The sequence below is a fragment of the Adiantum capillus-veneris genome, chromosome 21 (genome assembly GCF_014529385.1).
Source record: "Adiantum capillus-veneris isolate H3 chromosome 21, ASM1452938v2, whole genome shotgun sequence".
In the NCBI taxonomy this organism is placed as follows: domain Eukaryota; kingdom Viridiplantae; phylum Streptophyta; class Polypodiopsida; order Polypodiales; family Pteridaceae; genus Adiantum; species Adiantum capillus-veneris.
In genome coordinates, this window is record NC_140951.1 from 111,671,119 (window position 1) to 111,687,858 (window position 16,740).

Sequence of the window (16,740 nt, forward strand, 5' to 3'; positions counted from 1 at the left end):
ATGCTCCGAGCAGACACCGACAACCTGTTGGCCCCAAAATTGGCGCCCCTTTCGGTATTTCTTTATTCTTTAACAGAGGGAATAAAACCTGTGATCTCCTACAAGCTGCCCCACACAATCTAGGCTAAGAAACACCTATTCTGGCCCGATTTCGGCAGCATAACTATACTAGGACGCTTCACAGTCAGTATCCCCACGCAATAGGTGACTTTCCCGACGCATACGGACACTTTGCAAAACCTGGCGAGAATCTGCAGCACGCTGAATTCTCTGTTTTCTGCCCCGAAAATGCGCTAGTTCACCTGTACAGCGGTCCCCTCGCGTCCCCGAACTTCCTGGGGGTATTAGGGTCCGTTTAAGACCGAAACCCTAAACCTGCAAAAATACACAGCAGGCTGTAATTCTCTGTTTTGGGCTCCGTTTCACGTGCCGGTCGCATCTGTAGCAAGACCTCGAGCTCCCACACTTGTAGGGCTACTTGCCCTTTGAATCGGACGAGATTTCTAGCGTGAAACCTCTCCGAATTCACCTGTACCTACGGGGGATTAGCCGCTAGCTAATCCAGTACCTGTGCAAGAGGCTCTTGCCTCGGCAATCGCGCATGAACCCACATAACTGTACATTGGTCAAATAAACGCCCACTAGTGGGGCATAACATACTGCTCGTAGGGGAGAGAGAGAACAGTGCGTAGCGTGCAGGGCATCACTCGTGGCACCGCATTGTACATAAGAGGGAAAGGAAGCACTCCATAGCTCTTAACCTGTGACAGAGTGCAAAAGAGGCCTCCTCCCAGCTTAAAAATCAGCGCCAACTTTTCCCTTGAGAGGCAAGTGCACAGAAATGTGCCACTTGACGCATTTACAAGCATTTTCCCGTTTCGGGTTCACCGCTTAAAAATATCCTGACCGGTTTCCCAGTTGACTTCGCGGCAGAGTTGTAAAATGTTCCCCTAGTCATACCGGAGGTAATGACGTGAACACATTTCACGGCCCAAAATAGCAGTTCCCTAAATTTTAGGAGATGCTTCCGTTGGGCTCCCATTGGTCTTCTGACCATCTATCCTCATTGGGACCGCATCCAAAAATGCAATGTGGCCAAACTATCGGATACTTTCAGTTGGTAGTCACACCTTGACTTTAGGCCTTTATTGAGTTCGCTTCCTAGTATCCACAAGCTTGCTAAATGCGACGGGGGAACCTATATGATCTTGCTCTGAGCCTAGACATCCTCTTACCATACGAAGTCTAGTGCCGACCACTATCCATCTGCGGGTGAAACTACCGTTCACATTGGCCATGCAATGTCCGACCGTTTGCTACTTCAAGAAGAGGGTCTCAAAAATAAAACAAAACCCCTTGGAAAGAAACCAACAACTAAAGTTAGCAGTTGAAGTGGTCCTTGTAATGGGCCATCTTCGTGCCTAATGGCTCTGGAGGTCGCTGCCAGGTCCTTTCTGTCTCCAGCTGCACAATATCTGATCCCGCTGTTGATCAGAAATAAGGTGCGACTTGCTAGGCCTCCCATCCCGCTGTTGATCAGATTAATTGCGCACACATGACTCTTCTCTACTGCTGCTGCGGCTGTAATGGCTCTGGAGGTCGCTGCCAGGTCCTTTCTGATCCCGCTGTTGATCAGAAATAAGGTGCAACTTGCTAGGCCTCCCATCCCGCTGTTAATCAGATTAATTGTGCACACATGACTCTTCTCTACTGCTGCTGCGGCTGGCCTTCATGCTTACATCTGCGTGTTGTGCAGCTTTGTTGGGCTGCCCTGTCGCGTGTCGACTTGCAATCACGCCTTGCTGCTCGCCATGGTGGAACCCAACTGTTTCATGCCCCCCCCCCCCCCCCCCCCCCCCCCCCCCCCCCCCCTCCTTCCCCGGCCCCCCGATTCTGCTTCAGCTGCACACACACGACTCTTCTCTACTGCTGCTGCGGCTGGCCTTCATGCTTACATCTGCGTGTTGTGCAGCTTTGTTGGGCTGCCCTGTCGCGTGTCAACTTGCAATCACGCCTTGCTGCTCGCCATGGTGGAACCCAACTGTTTCGTGCCCCCCCCCCCCCCCCCCCCCCCGGCCCCCAATTCTGCTTCAAGTTTGTGATCCCTGAACATTTTTGTTGGCTTCTGTTTTTCTCCTTCCCAATCAGGGTTTTCTTGTTTTTTGTTTGTTTAATTGGTCCTTGTATGCTTGCGATTTAATTCCCTTGTCTGCTGTTCTATTGATTTGCCTATTTGTTTTAAAGTTGCATGTCGGTGCGTGTGTGTGTCTGTCTAATTGTTGATTGTTGCTTGTATGTTTTTGCTATTTTTCTTCTTGTTTGTTGGATTCTGTAATGCACAACTCTAGGGATACATTTTTCCGGTAACTCTTCAAGATGAAGCGCCTCTGGGGCTGAATGGATGCACAATAAGATCCGACTCGATGTGGGTTGCAGATAGCCACCAAGATGTAGATCTGGGGCTGATATGCACACCCGATGTGAGACGAATCAAGGGCTGAGTACTGGCTGCAAAAACGCAGATCTGAAACACAAAAACACAGCAGATCTAGACGCAAGTGTAGGGCTGAAATGTGCAGATGATGTGGCTAAACATAGGGCAACAGATGCACTACTCGAAGCAAGATGGGGATGCCAGAGGGGAGATGGCAATGGGCTGCAAAGTCGCCAGATCTGGGGCTGCAGAGAGGGAGGGCGATGGCTGATCTGGAAATGCCAGTGGTGGGCAGGGCGATCAAGTGCCAAAAACATAGGAGTGCTCTCTGGCAGGGGCACCTTCAGAAGGGGGGAATGAGAGAGGATATGGGTCCCTTTTATAGGGGTAAGTCACCTAAATGAAATACCATCTAGTAAGTGCAATGTGGACATATAGGGTTTTCAGCACTGTTCTTGGTATACCTCACAAATCGTTGATGCATTTGACCTGGAAATTAAATCGAGGCATTTCCCTAGATTTAATCTACAGGCTCGTGTTGCCAGATGCCCACCGAAATGTAGCAACCATCAACCACGTGTATAAATCTTTTATCCGAGAGGGTTTCAAAAGTGCCGTGTATGACCCCTCGATGTAGCTGATGCTAGGAAGTATCGAAAGCTGGTCAGTTCTCTTATTTGGTTGCTGAACGCCCCTTTCGACATGTTTCACGGTGGGACTTCTCAGTTCATTCATGCAGAAGCCTGCCAAGTCTCATCTTGAGCAGGCTCTTCGGATCTTGCAGCAATCAAAGTTATTGGACATTTGGTATACTGTTGTACAAACTTCAAGATTTCTCTTTGAGGATGGAGTGATTTCAATTTGGGGTGGAGATCTAGAGGTCGACTACAGGATACACCTTGTTGTTTGGTTAAGGAGCGATTTCATGGAGCTGTGAGAAGCAATCCACATTTGCCCTATCTTTCACAGAGGCGGAGTATCCTGCTTGTAGTGCTACATGTGAGTCACCAGAGTTGTACAGTTATTACTTGCATGCAGCGTCTGCACAGATGGTGGGGATTGCTTCATTTCAGACAGCATGCAACGATAATGGCAGATCTAAATCAGTACCTGGTGATACCCTTAAAACCTTGGGTTTTTGTAAAAAAAGGATGAAGCGTGGTGGGAGCAGATGAAAGACGAGAGTTGAAAGGGAGAAAGCAGCAGCTGCAATGGCGGACCACTGTGGCTGGAGGTTGGCAGTCGGTGGATACAGCAGAGTGGCGTGCTGCTGCTACTACACTTAGCTGGTGCTTCTGCTTCCTTGCACCTGAATTTCCTTGTGTCTTTATGCTTGCAGCCTCACTGTCCAGGCAACATGGTCCTCTTGGTGGGTTAATTATCACGTTGGGTGTATGTTTGCATTTTGTAAGTTAATTTTCAGTAACTCATCTCGTCCTGGACAAAAAATAGAGCCTTTTGTTAAATTTAATTTTTTCTAGGCATTTAACTTATCTCCTTCTGTCATGTGTTTATGATTACTCATGGTGAACGTGTTAAAGTCTGGGTCGCTACATTCATGTTTCAGGAGGATTGCAATTCTCACTCCTGCACATTGATGACACCATCTAGTACCTCGTACTCATGGACCGATACGTCACCCCCTTATGCGACGTCCACTATTGAAGCTTGGTTCTGCAATTGTAAGTCACTTTGCAATTTCTTTTTGATTCCAGAATATATCAAGGTAGTGGTTGGCAGGGATAGTTTTATGCTGCACAAAGCACTTCGTTTTCATTTAACTGCTAATGCCTGTTCTTTGAAAGAGATACCATCCCGGATAGTGTTACATATCCTGCAGCCCAAAGAATACGGCAAGAATGCTGTTGTGCAGAAAGGACTGTAGAAGACTGATATACAATTGGATCCAGGGACGAGAGTACGGATTCTGAGGCCTTGGATTGACTTGTTAATGGTTGCTGGGCCAGTTCCTGTTTAGTTATTGTAACCTGTAGAGACCCATTGTGCGAGCCTTTGTTTTCAGGAGTAAGACCCTACCTTTAGCACCACTGTTCAGCAGCCTTGGAACTAAAATCTGATGTCAATACTACTGAGCACCCTTCTCGTGGTCCATGCAGAATGAAGACGATGCATTTTAATAATCTAATGTTGGTGCATCTGTTGAGACACCAAAGAGGGAAATCTTCCTGATTAAGTATAGAGAGCTCCTTCGATGATTTTCTTTTCTGACATTTTCGGGTTGTGAGCATTGATCAGACAGACCATTTCACATTCCAGTAGGAACTATGTCAACGCATTGAGGTGATACGACGTGAGAAAGCTTTGGAATATCAAACAGAAATCGCCATTGAGGGGCATATTTCAATCTGGCAAGTCCAATCCTCACATTCAGACAAGATAGGCAGCGCCATTCAAGCCTTTTATGACTTTCCTTCTCATATGTTGTGCTCTTGGACAGACATTCAGAAAGTACTTCATCTTCAAAGTGAGGAATGGGTCCTTTTTTTATTGAAGCATGTGCAGGTAAGAGCGAGACTCCTGTGGGAAAGCTATTCTACATTGCAAGTGCCGAATGCATTGTATTGGCCAGAGTGCCACTGTTATCATTTCTGAATCATGCCCTTCAACAAAGCTGCTAGAGGTAGCCTTTATTTTTGAAGGCATAGGATCCTCTCTGAATGAACATAACTATGTCAGTGGCCTGTGCCCTGTACAGAAAGAATTTCTGTTCTTGATATATTCCAATAAAAAGTCCCAAAGAATACACGAGTCAAAAAATGGTCTTGCTGACACCATTCCAGAGTAACAGAGCGGTGTCACAAGTCCAGGAGGCATGATGTAGAAACTCTTAACATTGAGTGTAGAGGACCCTCCAGGTGCCCCTATCTGATATTATTAGTTGTGCTCTAGCAGGAGGCAATATGGACTCTCCTCCACTTAAAGAAGGTAATTTTTTGGAATCTGTACAAGATTTCAAATCATGCCAAAATTTTATCAGTGAGATGTCTTATAGTGTTTTCTGCTGCTTCACACAATGCATGCATACAAAATGAAACATTTCAAAACCTGAAGCCCCAACATGGCGAAAACCGCGAAATGCTCATGTTTCACAAGATTCAGTCCTCATGTTGGAGAAGGCGAAGCATGGCACCAGGTCTTCTGAAAGAATCGCCTTTCTTAGTTTGCCCACTCTTTTCACAAAATCCATATTTCCTTTTAATTTGTGGATGATAATCCAGCCAATATCTTGCAAAATTGTGCAATTAATCAGATTTGGATACACCTTATACTTTTCTTCCACATACTGCCTCTTAAAATGGGAGAGCTCTATTACACTGACACCTCTCACCAGGAGATGGGGTTGAGAAGGGAGGTGGTGGAGGGAGGGAGGGTGGCAGAGATCGTATTCAAAGTGTTGAAGCAGCAAAGTATAGTGTCAATATACGTACATCAAACTTTGGACTCTCCAAAAGTTGAGTTTTGAAATAGAAGCTAAGATTCAATGTAGCATGATAAATGATTCAGCTTCTTTTTAGGGATTGAAACTATAAGTCAAACCTTAGCAGATAGATCAAACAGGGTATATATCAAAAAGTTAACGGCTGAACTTCAGATTAAAGTGAAATTGAAAACAACGCTTAAATGATATCAAAATAAATCAAGGCTCGAGTCTAAGCAGGCTGGAGCAACTAGCCCCCAGCTCTAAAGTCATCTCCAAATGGATTATTGTTTGTGCCTCATCTATCTCACAATATCACTATATTGAACAGAAGGAAGCCTCTCTCTCATCAAAAGGGGAGGCTCTTGTAGCTTGAGCACCACTCTTCCTAGTGCCTTTTTTGAGGTTCTGGCTGAAAACCCCACTTGTCTCCCCCTTTTTTGCTTGTTCTTCCTTGTTTTGCTGTGTGGGTGTGGGTAAGTGAAGCTTTGTGATTTTTTTTCTTCCTTTACTTTTCAGGCTTGCTTTTGGGTTTTTGAGTGGGCGTGAGTGCTTGTGTGTGAGTGAAGCATATCTGTTTGGTATAGTTTTTGGTTTTCCTGTTTGGTTTTTGAATGTTTCTTTTGTTTGTCGGTTTTTTTTTTGTTTTTTTTTCCCCCTTTGTGTGGGAGTGCTGTGGTCTGGTCCTTGCTCTTATCCCTCTGCCAAGTTTTCTGCTCATGGATGTCCTATGGGGGCCTCGGAGTTTCCTTTATTGTCCTCTTGGAGTTTCCCTCCCCAACTCTAGGTTTCAAGAGCCACCTTCAGCAAGTGGACTGTCCTCTACACTGGTTAACATCTTCTTGATTGGTCTGATTATACGCTTTGTTGGCCATCCCTTATGGCTTGCTTTGGTAGATCTCTGGGTGATGCCAGCTGTTTCTTTTATCATCTTCTTCATCGACTGCTCCCTGGGCCCTTTTGTTTTTCCTCATTCCTATGGTTTCAAATGGTACCAGTTGGGGGCTTAGTCCGACATCGACGAGCTGCCATGGTAGCCCATTCCTTACTATATATCACCTCTGGTTGCTCTTTGGTGGTCTTGGTATTTGTTATGCAGTTGCAGAATGAGTTTTTGGGGGAGTGCCGTTCAAAGGAATTTTTCCTCTCTCTCCCTTAGCTTGCCAAGGCACTTTTTACTCTCTTTAGGGTAGGTTTTTCCCCTTGCTTTTTAGTTTTCAGTTTGCCCATGTGGCTGACTAGTTGTATACAGTTTCTTAGATGCCGTGCCTTCGGGCATGCTTTGTAAACTGTCTTGAACTTGCCCTCAGAGTTGGCATCATTTGGGCATTTCAAGGGGCTTCTCAAGTAATAGAAATCAGCCTCTATGTCTGTTTAACTCAAGTAGATACAATGCAAGACATCTCTGGTTCTGATGCTCATGACTCTAGAGAAGGGTCCGAAGCCCTCTCTGAATAGACAATGGAAGCGACCCCATATCTCGTGACACACTGTGCACTAATATATATAATGCATCTCTGTCTCTGGCTCTGTGTATGACATAGGCAGCATATCCTGCTAGCTGCTGGTATCCCTCTGAATTTACCAGTCTCAATCTGAAGCTGGTGTGAAGATGTCCGTATCTGACAAATGGCACACTGTAACTTGTGAGATAGATGTGTATCCATGTAGTTGGGTCGAATCACAAACCCATCCCCTGTGAGTTGGAGAATATGCTCTTTATAGAAAGCCATTTTCGTGGCCAACTCTTGTGTCAGCTCTATCCATGTCCTCATGGTGTCCAACTGGGTTAGGTCTTGGCGAATGAGTCTAGCAATCTCCACCCGTGTAAGAGACAACGATGGTGCATCAAGGGTGTACTGGAAGGGAGGCAAGTTGTCCATGCTAAAGCCATGTATCTGGAACCATGATGACATCTGTGCATGCCAAAATGATGTGTCCACCTGTAAAGCTAATTGTTTGGAGGACTCTGTCACAAAGTGATGACGTGGCACGCCCATTTTGAAGAGAAATGGCCGAGTGGACAAGAAAAGTTGAACCAACCAACCTAAAGACCTTCTGAGCATGGGCCGAGGGGCCTAACATTAAAAAAATTCCAAAGCTTGAACTTTGAGGAGGATTCTCGTGAAATGTGGCATACTATACGGACGATGATGTGGCAGGACAGTACGGATTTTCTACATTTTGTGTTGGAGTTGCCACGTGGAAGGCTGTACAGATTTCAGCGCGAGCTTTTGGGGTTTAGTGCTTTTGGGCATCCCTTGTACTGTTTATAAGAGCCCTTGGGGCCTCACTTTGTAGAGCATTTGGACGTAGAATCTGAGAACAAAGGACCCTCGGGAGTTGTATTGTTGCGAGTATAATAGTAAAGAAATATCGAAAGGGGCGCTAGTCTTTGGGGCCAATGCATCTGGGTACGGAATTCCGTCGTGCCGTGTCGACTCTCTTGTGAAGTATGGAGCCTGATTTACCCCTTGTAATTTTCTGTGTTAAAAACGCACATTTGTAAGGCCCCCATTATGAGGAGAAGCCATCGTGTGCGTGAAGAAAAATAACTCCCCGGAAACAAAAAAAATTCATGCCCTTCGCTGGAATATTCCTTTTCGTCGGAATATTATGGCTGGACGGCGGTCGGGAAACGACCGGTCGGTTGGCCGGTGGTCGGTAGTCAATGGCCGGTGGCCGGTGGCCGAATTCAAAAGCGGACTTGTCTTCTCAAGGGCGGCCACACATGGGCGGATTGGAGGGTCCGATTTGGACTTATCTACACAAGGGCGACTACACATGGCTGCCTCTCATGAGAGAGGGCAACCCTTTTGGCCTATAAAAGAAGGCCATTTCTGATAGTGTGAAGTTGATGCAACAAGGTGGGTGTGAGGTGGTGAGAGTGAAGCAAGGCGGGAGCTCCAAAAGGGTATAATCCCTTTGTAACCTACTTCTTGTTTTGAAGTACTAAAGCCATTGAGTGGCTGCTTTCTCGTGGACATAGCCCACATTGGGTAACCACGTATATCGTCGTGTGTACTCTCTCTCTCTCTCTCTCTCTCTCTCTCTCTCTCTCTCTCTCTCTCTCTCGCTCGCTCTTGTGAAGTTCAGTAATTTAAAGTTTCTGTTCGTGTGTTGCTATTGATTTCTCGCTTGGAGTGTCCAAGCCTGTAACAGTGGTATCAAAGCTTCAAGCGTGTGCTTTTTTGAAAGCATTCCGGTCTTTCAAGAGCAGACAGAGCAGTCGAGATTTTGTTTGTCAAAGAATCTTCGTGTCCTTGCCCCGGACTCACTGGTGCACCCTGAAATGCTAGCCACGAACAAATTTCTAGTGGGGGAGTTTGCCAAAGTGGAGTACAAACGTCAACTGCAGGTTGACACGTGTGTGAAAAGAAATGCTCTCTATATGTAGTCATCTTCGTGCTAGCTCGTGTATAGGCTGAGAGAAAATTGAAATGTATTATTAATGTTTGCAAAGAACCTGGCCAGCCATTATTATAAAAGGGAGGCCAAGGCCTCGTTTGCAGTTAACGACCCCCACTGGCAGAGTGCCAGTGGTTAGCCCCGTGAGGCTAGGAGTGTGCGAGGTCACCTCGAGGAGGTGTGGCCGGGTGGTATGGGACGCCCGGTCTTATAGGTGCATGCCTACGTCCTCGGACGCTACCCCAGCACGGGGGAGCTGCCGGATGGTGGCTATGGTCGGGTGATTCATCTGTAGGAAGTCCGGGTAGCGGGGAGATCCACTTCGCGTTCGTTTCAATTACTATAAGACCAAAATTGAAAAATCAACATCATATGTGTGATACCACTGTCGTGAATAAAGCTGAATAAAGGAAAATGAAATATATACACAGCTTGTGTGACTAGGGACGTCAAACAATGACAAGAGGCTACAACACAAGGGATCAAAAAGTAAAGGAGGGAGGGCATTATAATACAAGGAGAGAAACTAAAGTTGAAATCGAAATGTTTATTAACGTCGACAAAAGGCCTAAAAGACCTATGAGACCAAATGTAACATCATCAGCATCATATGTGTCAAGTGTCCAGTACAAAAGATAATGTAACAAGTACTAAATAGTGAATAGCTAAGTAACAAGAAAGAGCCAACTAGTAGAAAAACACCCAAACCTTGAGCCGCTATGGGTACCATCACATGAAGTCTCTCATGGGCCTCTGCATCATGGCATCAATCTCCTCCTCTGTAAAGATTAGTGGGGACTGCTCTATGCCTCTCAATAATGACCTGTATGCATTGATGGTAGATAAATCGTCAACGCGATCTGCGAGGACGACGAGGGCATTGAGCTCTACTAATGTCTGCAGCTCTCTCTAATAGAATCCCATGTACTGAAGAGTGATGTGTTCTGTATTGGATTCCTCTCCTAGAGCATGTCCTCCTCTATAATAAATCGTGCTTGTGTCTGCATAGCTCTAGCTAGAAAAGCCTAAGGCATCTCTGTTCAACATAATCCATCACCTTAGATAGAGGCCCGAAGCTTTCTTTGAAGAGAGAATGAAATCGTCCCCATATGTCATAATACATTGGGCATTGGCATATGTAATGCTCCTTTGTCTCTTGCTCTAAGTCGCATAGCTGGCATATTCGTTGCTCCGGGGATATCAAAGTGCATCTCCTTGTCTCTACATCCAGTTGATGTCACAAATTGATGATGTGGCATGACCAACTAATAAGTTGGTTCCAACTTATGGACAATTGCCGAGGGGCCAAAGGAACATCTAGCATTATAAAAATAATGCATAAAGAGTGCTAACGTGGCTGCTGTACGGACGCCTCCGATTCATGTTGCGGATGTGGCAGGATGTATGGACAGCCATAAAACGTGTTGACTGCTGACATGCAACATCGTACCGAAATACCGCTTTTGGAATTAACTCCAAAAATGAGAAATTTTCCAACTCTTTTGCAACCTAGGATTCCATTGATACATTCTGTAAGCATTTAGCCCCACTTTGTCTGAGTCATAATCACATGATTGTTTACAAATTAACTCCAAAAATCAAAGCATTACAAGGACTTAGGGCCATAGATGTAATCTTTCATTTTTTTGATAAATCTGGATAACCATCAAGTTATAATCTGCTTAGAAGTTATTAGAGCATTATGTTCTTAACTCAAGTTGTCACATGAGAATAATGACATCATGAACACTAGGTGAAATATATGAGTAAGATTGGTAGCTATAGACTAGTTTTCAGTCAGTTTTTGACATCATGAACACTAGGTGAAATATATGAGTAAGATTGGTAGCTATAGACTAGTTTTCAGTCAGTTTTTGGAACGTTGCTGGCTTTTACTAGCAGCTTTTGGATCAAGTTGCTTTTGAGTTTACTGCTTTTGGGGCTCTGGTTTCAGCATCCCTTGTAAGAATAAATAAGCCCAAGGGGGTCTCACTTCTTAGAGCATCTGGACGCACAGTCTGAGAGCGAGCAAAAAGAAATACCGAAAGGGGCGCCAGTCTTTGGGGCCAATCTCTTTTGGCAAGGAACTACGCCGGGCCGTGTGGACTCTTTAATTGTGAAGTATTTGAAGTGAATCTCTATTGTGTCGCGACAAAATTTAGATATGTGGTGTCCAAGTTTGTTACAGTGGTATAAGAGTACGGCCGATTTCTCTTCTACTGGGAAATCCGATCCTTCTTCTCGCGGCACTTAAGGATTCCGAGAAGAATTAGACGACTCCATTTGCCACCCTTGAGGCAGGAGGCAATACGGAAAATTCAAGTGACTTAGCAGAGAATGAGTACGGGCCACCTCGGCCCACACAGTATGAACTCATCGAGATGCAACGTCGACAATAGGTTGAGGAGTGCGCAAAGAAAATGCTTCAGTTTGCCAAGGATCCCCAGTATGCAAAATTTTTGACCCAGCAGTCGATGGCTGAAGTGCATACCTTGTGGCAGAAAGCCATCGAGCCACCAATCAAACCGACAATCAAGAAACGTTCTACTCCGAGGATGCTCACTGAAGAAGAACTTCATGATGTGGTCTAGACCCAAATCAATCAGCTTCTAGACACGAAGAAGCCATCGAAGAAGCAAGGTGAAGAAGCGCAATAAGGGGGTTGACTACCCCGGTTACTAGGGCCGTCAATCTTCTTTTGCATCTGCACAAAAACAGAAGAAGCATGTGCATTTTGAAGGACTACCCAGTTCTTCTTCCGACAGTTCTTCTAGCTCTTCCTCTTCCAACTCGAGCGAGGAGGATAAAAAGGGCAAGAAGGGAAGCAAGAAACAAAGCTTTGGAAAGAATGAGAAAAAGGCAAAGAAGATCAGATTCTGACGAGTTTGTGATAGTTCTACGGAGTCATCTTCTGATAGTTCGGACTCCGACGATCACATGTTTTATGCAAAGAAGAAACACTTTTTATAGAGCCAACCAGTATGATTTCCTCGAAGATAAGAACAAGAAGACTAAGGAATTTAAAGAGTGTGGACAGTAAGTGAAGACTAAGGAATATAAAGAGGGTGGACAATTAGTGAAATTTGAATCTTTTTCTGGATTTCGAGATGCTCCGAGGCTTTGGCTTTCATTCAGCAATTCGATATAGCCTTCTCTGAAGGGCATTTCTCAGAGCACTTCAAGATCAGGAGGGCAGCATCGTTTTTAAAGGGAAATGCACGAATTTGGTGGTCCACTCTTCTTCTGAGGAAAGAAGCTCCGACCAAGTGGTTGAAGTTGAAACGACTCTTTATCTCTTCTTGGTTGATCCAAGAGTACGAACGAGATGCGAGAACCGCTTGGAACCATCTTTGGATGACCAAGGGTGACACTTTGGATGCATATCTACCGACCTCTTCGTTAAAGAAGGTTACTTTCAAAGAACAAATTGAGCGGTTTTGCTGCGGACTCGCTATAGAGATCCGAGATTACTGCCTTGAACAGAAGTCTGAGTCTATACAACAACTAATGGGACATGCTAAACGGGGATTCTCGATACATTCGAGTAATTTGACCTACCCCACGGATGAAGTTTTGACAGAAGACCAGACAGACCTCGACCAACGATAATAGAAAGAAGAAGAACTCTTTGAAAAAGAAAGATGTACGACCCCGTTTGTCTGCGGAAGAAAGAGCCGACTATCTCAAAAAGGGGAAGTATTTTGGTTGCGGGGAACAAGGGCACATCTCCGCAAAGTGCCCCAAAAAGGCACAACGAGGACAGACCAAAGACAAGCCTGAGAGTTCTAGAGCAGCGGAAGAACGTGGCTGAAAAGGCAAGATGAAAGCAGGACTATTACCGGATTGCATGGGAACTGACCCAAGCCAGATGGATGAAAGTACGGAACTTTGCCGCGCATGGGGCAAAGTAAAAGATCAAGAAGCCCTTATCTTCTTTGATGGAGGAGCCAAGGCCAACATCATTTCACCTGAATTGGCGGCTCGACTTGAGATTACGCCCGACAGGATGGGGCCACCGGTAGAGGCAGTTCTAGCGACGCTCGGACGGGATGTAGCCATTACGCCTATCATTGGCAAACTTCGTTTGCATTGTTAGGGGTATTTAGGGCACGGCACGAGGACTTATACATCATGCCTTTGGAAGGGTGTGACGTCCTCCTAGGAATCCCTTGGTACCATAAGAACAACGCCGTGGTCGACTATTGGGCCAAGAAAGCGGCCTTGACCAATGAGAAAGGCAAGAAAATTGTACTTGATGTAAAATTGAAGGGCGAGTCCATCCCTATTGTATCGACTTCGGCCATTTCAAAACTAATGAAATCCAATCTTATTGTTTACTCAATCTATTTGAAAGAATTGAATGATAAACAACGAACAAACATGTATGAATTGGACAAAGAATGACAAGAATTTCTACACACATGCTGACTATTTCTCAGAAGGCTTGCTAGGCGAGTTACCTCCATCTCATCTTGAGGACCATACTATTGATCTGATTCCTGGAACCACACCACCGAACCGGCCACCTTACCGTGTTAGCCGAGCCCATAATGAAGAAATCATGAACCAAGTGAAAGAACATCTTGAAAAGGGTCTCATCCAGCCTAGTACTTCACCCTACTGCTCTCCGGTTTTATTGGTACTAAAGAAAGACGGATCTTGGAGAATGTGCATTGACTATAGAGCTCTCAATAAAATCACCATCAAGAACAGATTCTCGATTCCAAGGATCGATGATATTCTTGACAGACTTCAGGGATCCTCTTGTTTCAGCAAGATTGATTTGAAAAGCGGATATCATCATATCAGAATCGCTCCGAGAGATGTCTACAAGACAGCCTTTCGGACAAGCTTTGGTTTATACGAATTTTTGGTAATGCCTTTTGGACTTACCAATGCTCCAGCAACTTTCAACCGAATGATGGATAGGATTTTCCAAGAGCATCGATCTTTTGTGGGCACTTTCTTTGATGATATTATAGTTTTCTCCAAGGATGAAGCAGAGCATCGACACCATCTGCTACAAGTCTTTCAAGCATTGCGTGATCACAGATTGGTTATTAATGCCAAAAAGAGCGAGTTTTTCTTATCGAAGATACATTTCTTGGGACACATCGTCTCAGAAACAGGAGTACTGATGGACCCGGCCAAAATTGAGACTATCCGCAATTGGTCTGGCTTGAAGAATGTTCATGAATTTTGAAGCTTTTTGGGCTTGTGTTCTTACTACCAACGGTTCATTTGGAAGTTTGCAGAGATAGCTTCGCCTTTACACTTATTGACTCAGAAAGGAGTCCCTTTCTCATGGGGACCAGCAGAGGTGATTGCTATTTAGACACTTAAGGAAAACTTAACTACTGGACTAGTGTTGGCTTTGCCAGACTTACAAAAGCCATTTGAAGTTTATTGTGATGCTTGTGGTCGTAGTCTGGGAGCGGTCTTGATGCAAGAAGGCCATGTGATTGCTTATGAAAGCAGAATGTTTTCAAGACCAGAATTGGTATTTATGAGAAAGAGCTATTGACAGTCATCCATGCTCTTACACAGTGGCGACATTATCTACTCGGAGCCGATTTCACGGTCTTTACTGATCATCAGAGTCTACGCTACTTCTTGTCACAAAAGTAGCTTTCGGAAAAGCAGATGCGGTGGGTTATCATCTTGTCACAGTTTCACTTCCAAATTGTCCATGTTCAAGGACAGAAAAACTTAGTGGCAAATGCATTGTCTCGGAAGCCCCTCGATTTGGCTATTTCCGCGATACATCACAGAAGCTTCGAGGATATGGTTGACTAGTACGCCACCGATCCGGATTTACCGATATTTTTACTCGGATACAAAATGGGGAGATAGTGTGAGGATATTCCATACGGGATGGCTACTTGATGAAGAAAACAATGTTGTGTGTTACACAGCCTTTGAGGGAAAAGGTTTTGACAGAGTGCCATTGTCCACCATTTACAGGTCACTGCGGCATCAAAGAGGGTGGAGCGTTATTTCTTTTGGCCGAGACTCAAGAAGGATGCGGACGACTTTGCTCGCAGTTATTTAGTATGCCAGAAGGTCAAGTTTGACAAGTATAAGGCACAAGAATTACTACAACCTTTACCCATTCCCACCCGCCTCTGGGAAAGTATTGCAATGGATTTCATCTTTGATCTCCCGAAGACGCAAAGTGGGCATGATGGCATTTGGACTATCATTGATAGATTTAGCAAGCAAGTTCACTTCATTCTAGTGAAGAAAACAGTCAAGCTGGATGTAACAAACTGCTGACGTGTCAAAGCCTAACGAATGGAGCCAACTTACAGATGTGGCCGAGGGGCCTAAACTGTCACAAAGTGATGACGTGGCTGCACGAGAGCAGAAACCCTAACCCTAAAACCTGCAAACCCTAATTATGAAAACCCTAGTCCTAAAACCTGCAAACCCTAATTATGTTGCAAGAAACCCTAAAACTGCAGAAACCCTAACCCTAACCCTAAGGGCATAGGGAGATTTTTGAAAATTGCGTTGGTTGATGACGTGGCAGGCTGTACGGATTTTCGTGATTTACGATGGCAGCTTTTTGGCTTTGCTTTTGGATTAGAAGCTTTTGAGTTTTAAAGGCTTTTTACTATAGCTGCTTTTGAGGCCAAGGGCCTTTAAATATGAGGTTAGGGCTCATTCTCTGGCATGCTTCCTAGCGAAGGTGCAGAGTCTGGAGTACCGGCTTGTATTGTGTTGATGCAATATAAAGATATACCGAAAGGGGCGCCAAGGTTTGGGGCCAATACTCTCTGGGGTGGAATTCCGCCACTCTGTGTCGTCTCTCTCTTTCAGTTCAGTTGTTATTGAAGTGCTAAAAGTCTTTTCAGTCTGTTCTTTTCTATTGGCACGTGGTGCCCGCCTTGTGACAATGGTATCAAAGCATCAGGCGTGTGCTTTTTTGAAAGCATACTGGTCCTACAAAAGAGCAGACAGAGCTATTGGAATTTTATCCGAGGTATGTTCGCCCTCCAACCCGGACTTATTAGCCACTCCCACCCTTACTTCATCGCGCATCAGGCGCACTTCCGTCCTCACCGCTCATGTCTTATAGGGCATAAGCCAATTAAGATCACTTGCAAGAGAAGGATCAAAGATTTGTTTCAAGTCACTGTTTTTCTCAGAAGCAGTGCCATGCAGATGTTGATGTCTACAACTACCAAGCAACACACTTCCAAGGACTTGGCAAGCTTTCAAGAAAAAAATTTGTCCGAAGTTATATGGTTTCTGACATCTTCCTTCGGAGTGCAACTTCTGGCAGAGTGGGGTATCTTGAAATGCTTGCCATGGAAACCCTAGCAGATTGTAACTTGAAGTTTCTCGACATTTCCCAGTAGATGTCTCTTCACGATCAGATGACCTTGGAGGTCCGGTGTGATTGCTATCTCTTGGGACTATCATCGCCGCCAAAGAAACACTGTCTATCCAAGAG

The 16,740-nt window shown here is 45.0% G+C and overlaps 1 protein-coding gene across 4 annotated transcripts in view; it reads left to right on the forward strand.

Annotated features, from left to right (window-relative positions):
• The window catches only part of LOC147431542 (uncharacterized), a 106,747-nt gene that overhangs the window by 66,736 nt on the left and 23,271 nt on the right, over window positions 1-16,740 (forward strand). For all 4 annotated transcript variants that reach the window (XM_086494104.1, XM_086494103.1, XM_086494101.1 and 1 more), the window contains one exon: window positions 4,002-4,116. In XM_086494104.1, the coding sequence (XP_086350230.1) occupies window positions 4,002-4,116 (115 nt within the window). The remainder of the gene's footprint in view (window positions 1-4,001; window positions 4,117-16,740) is intronic.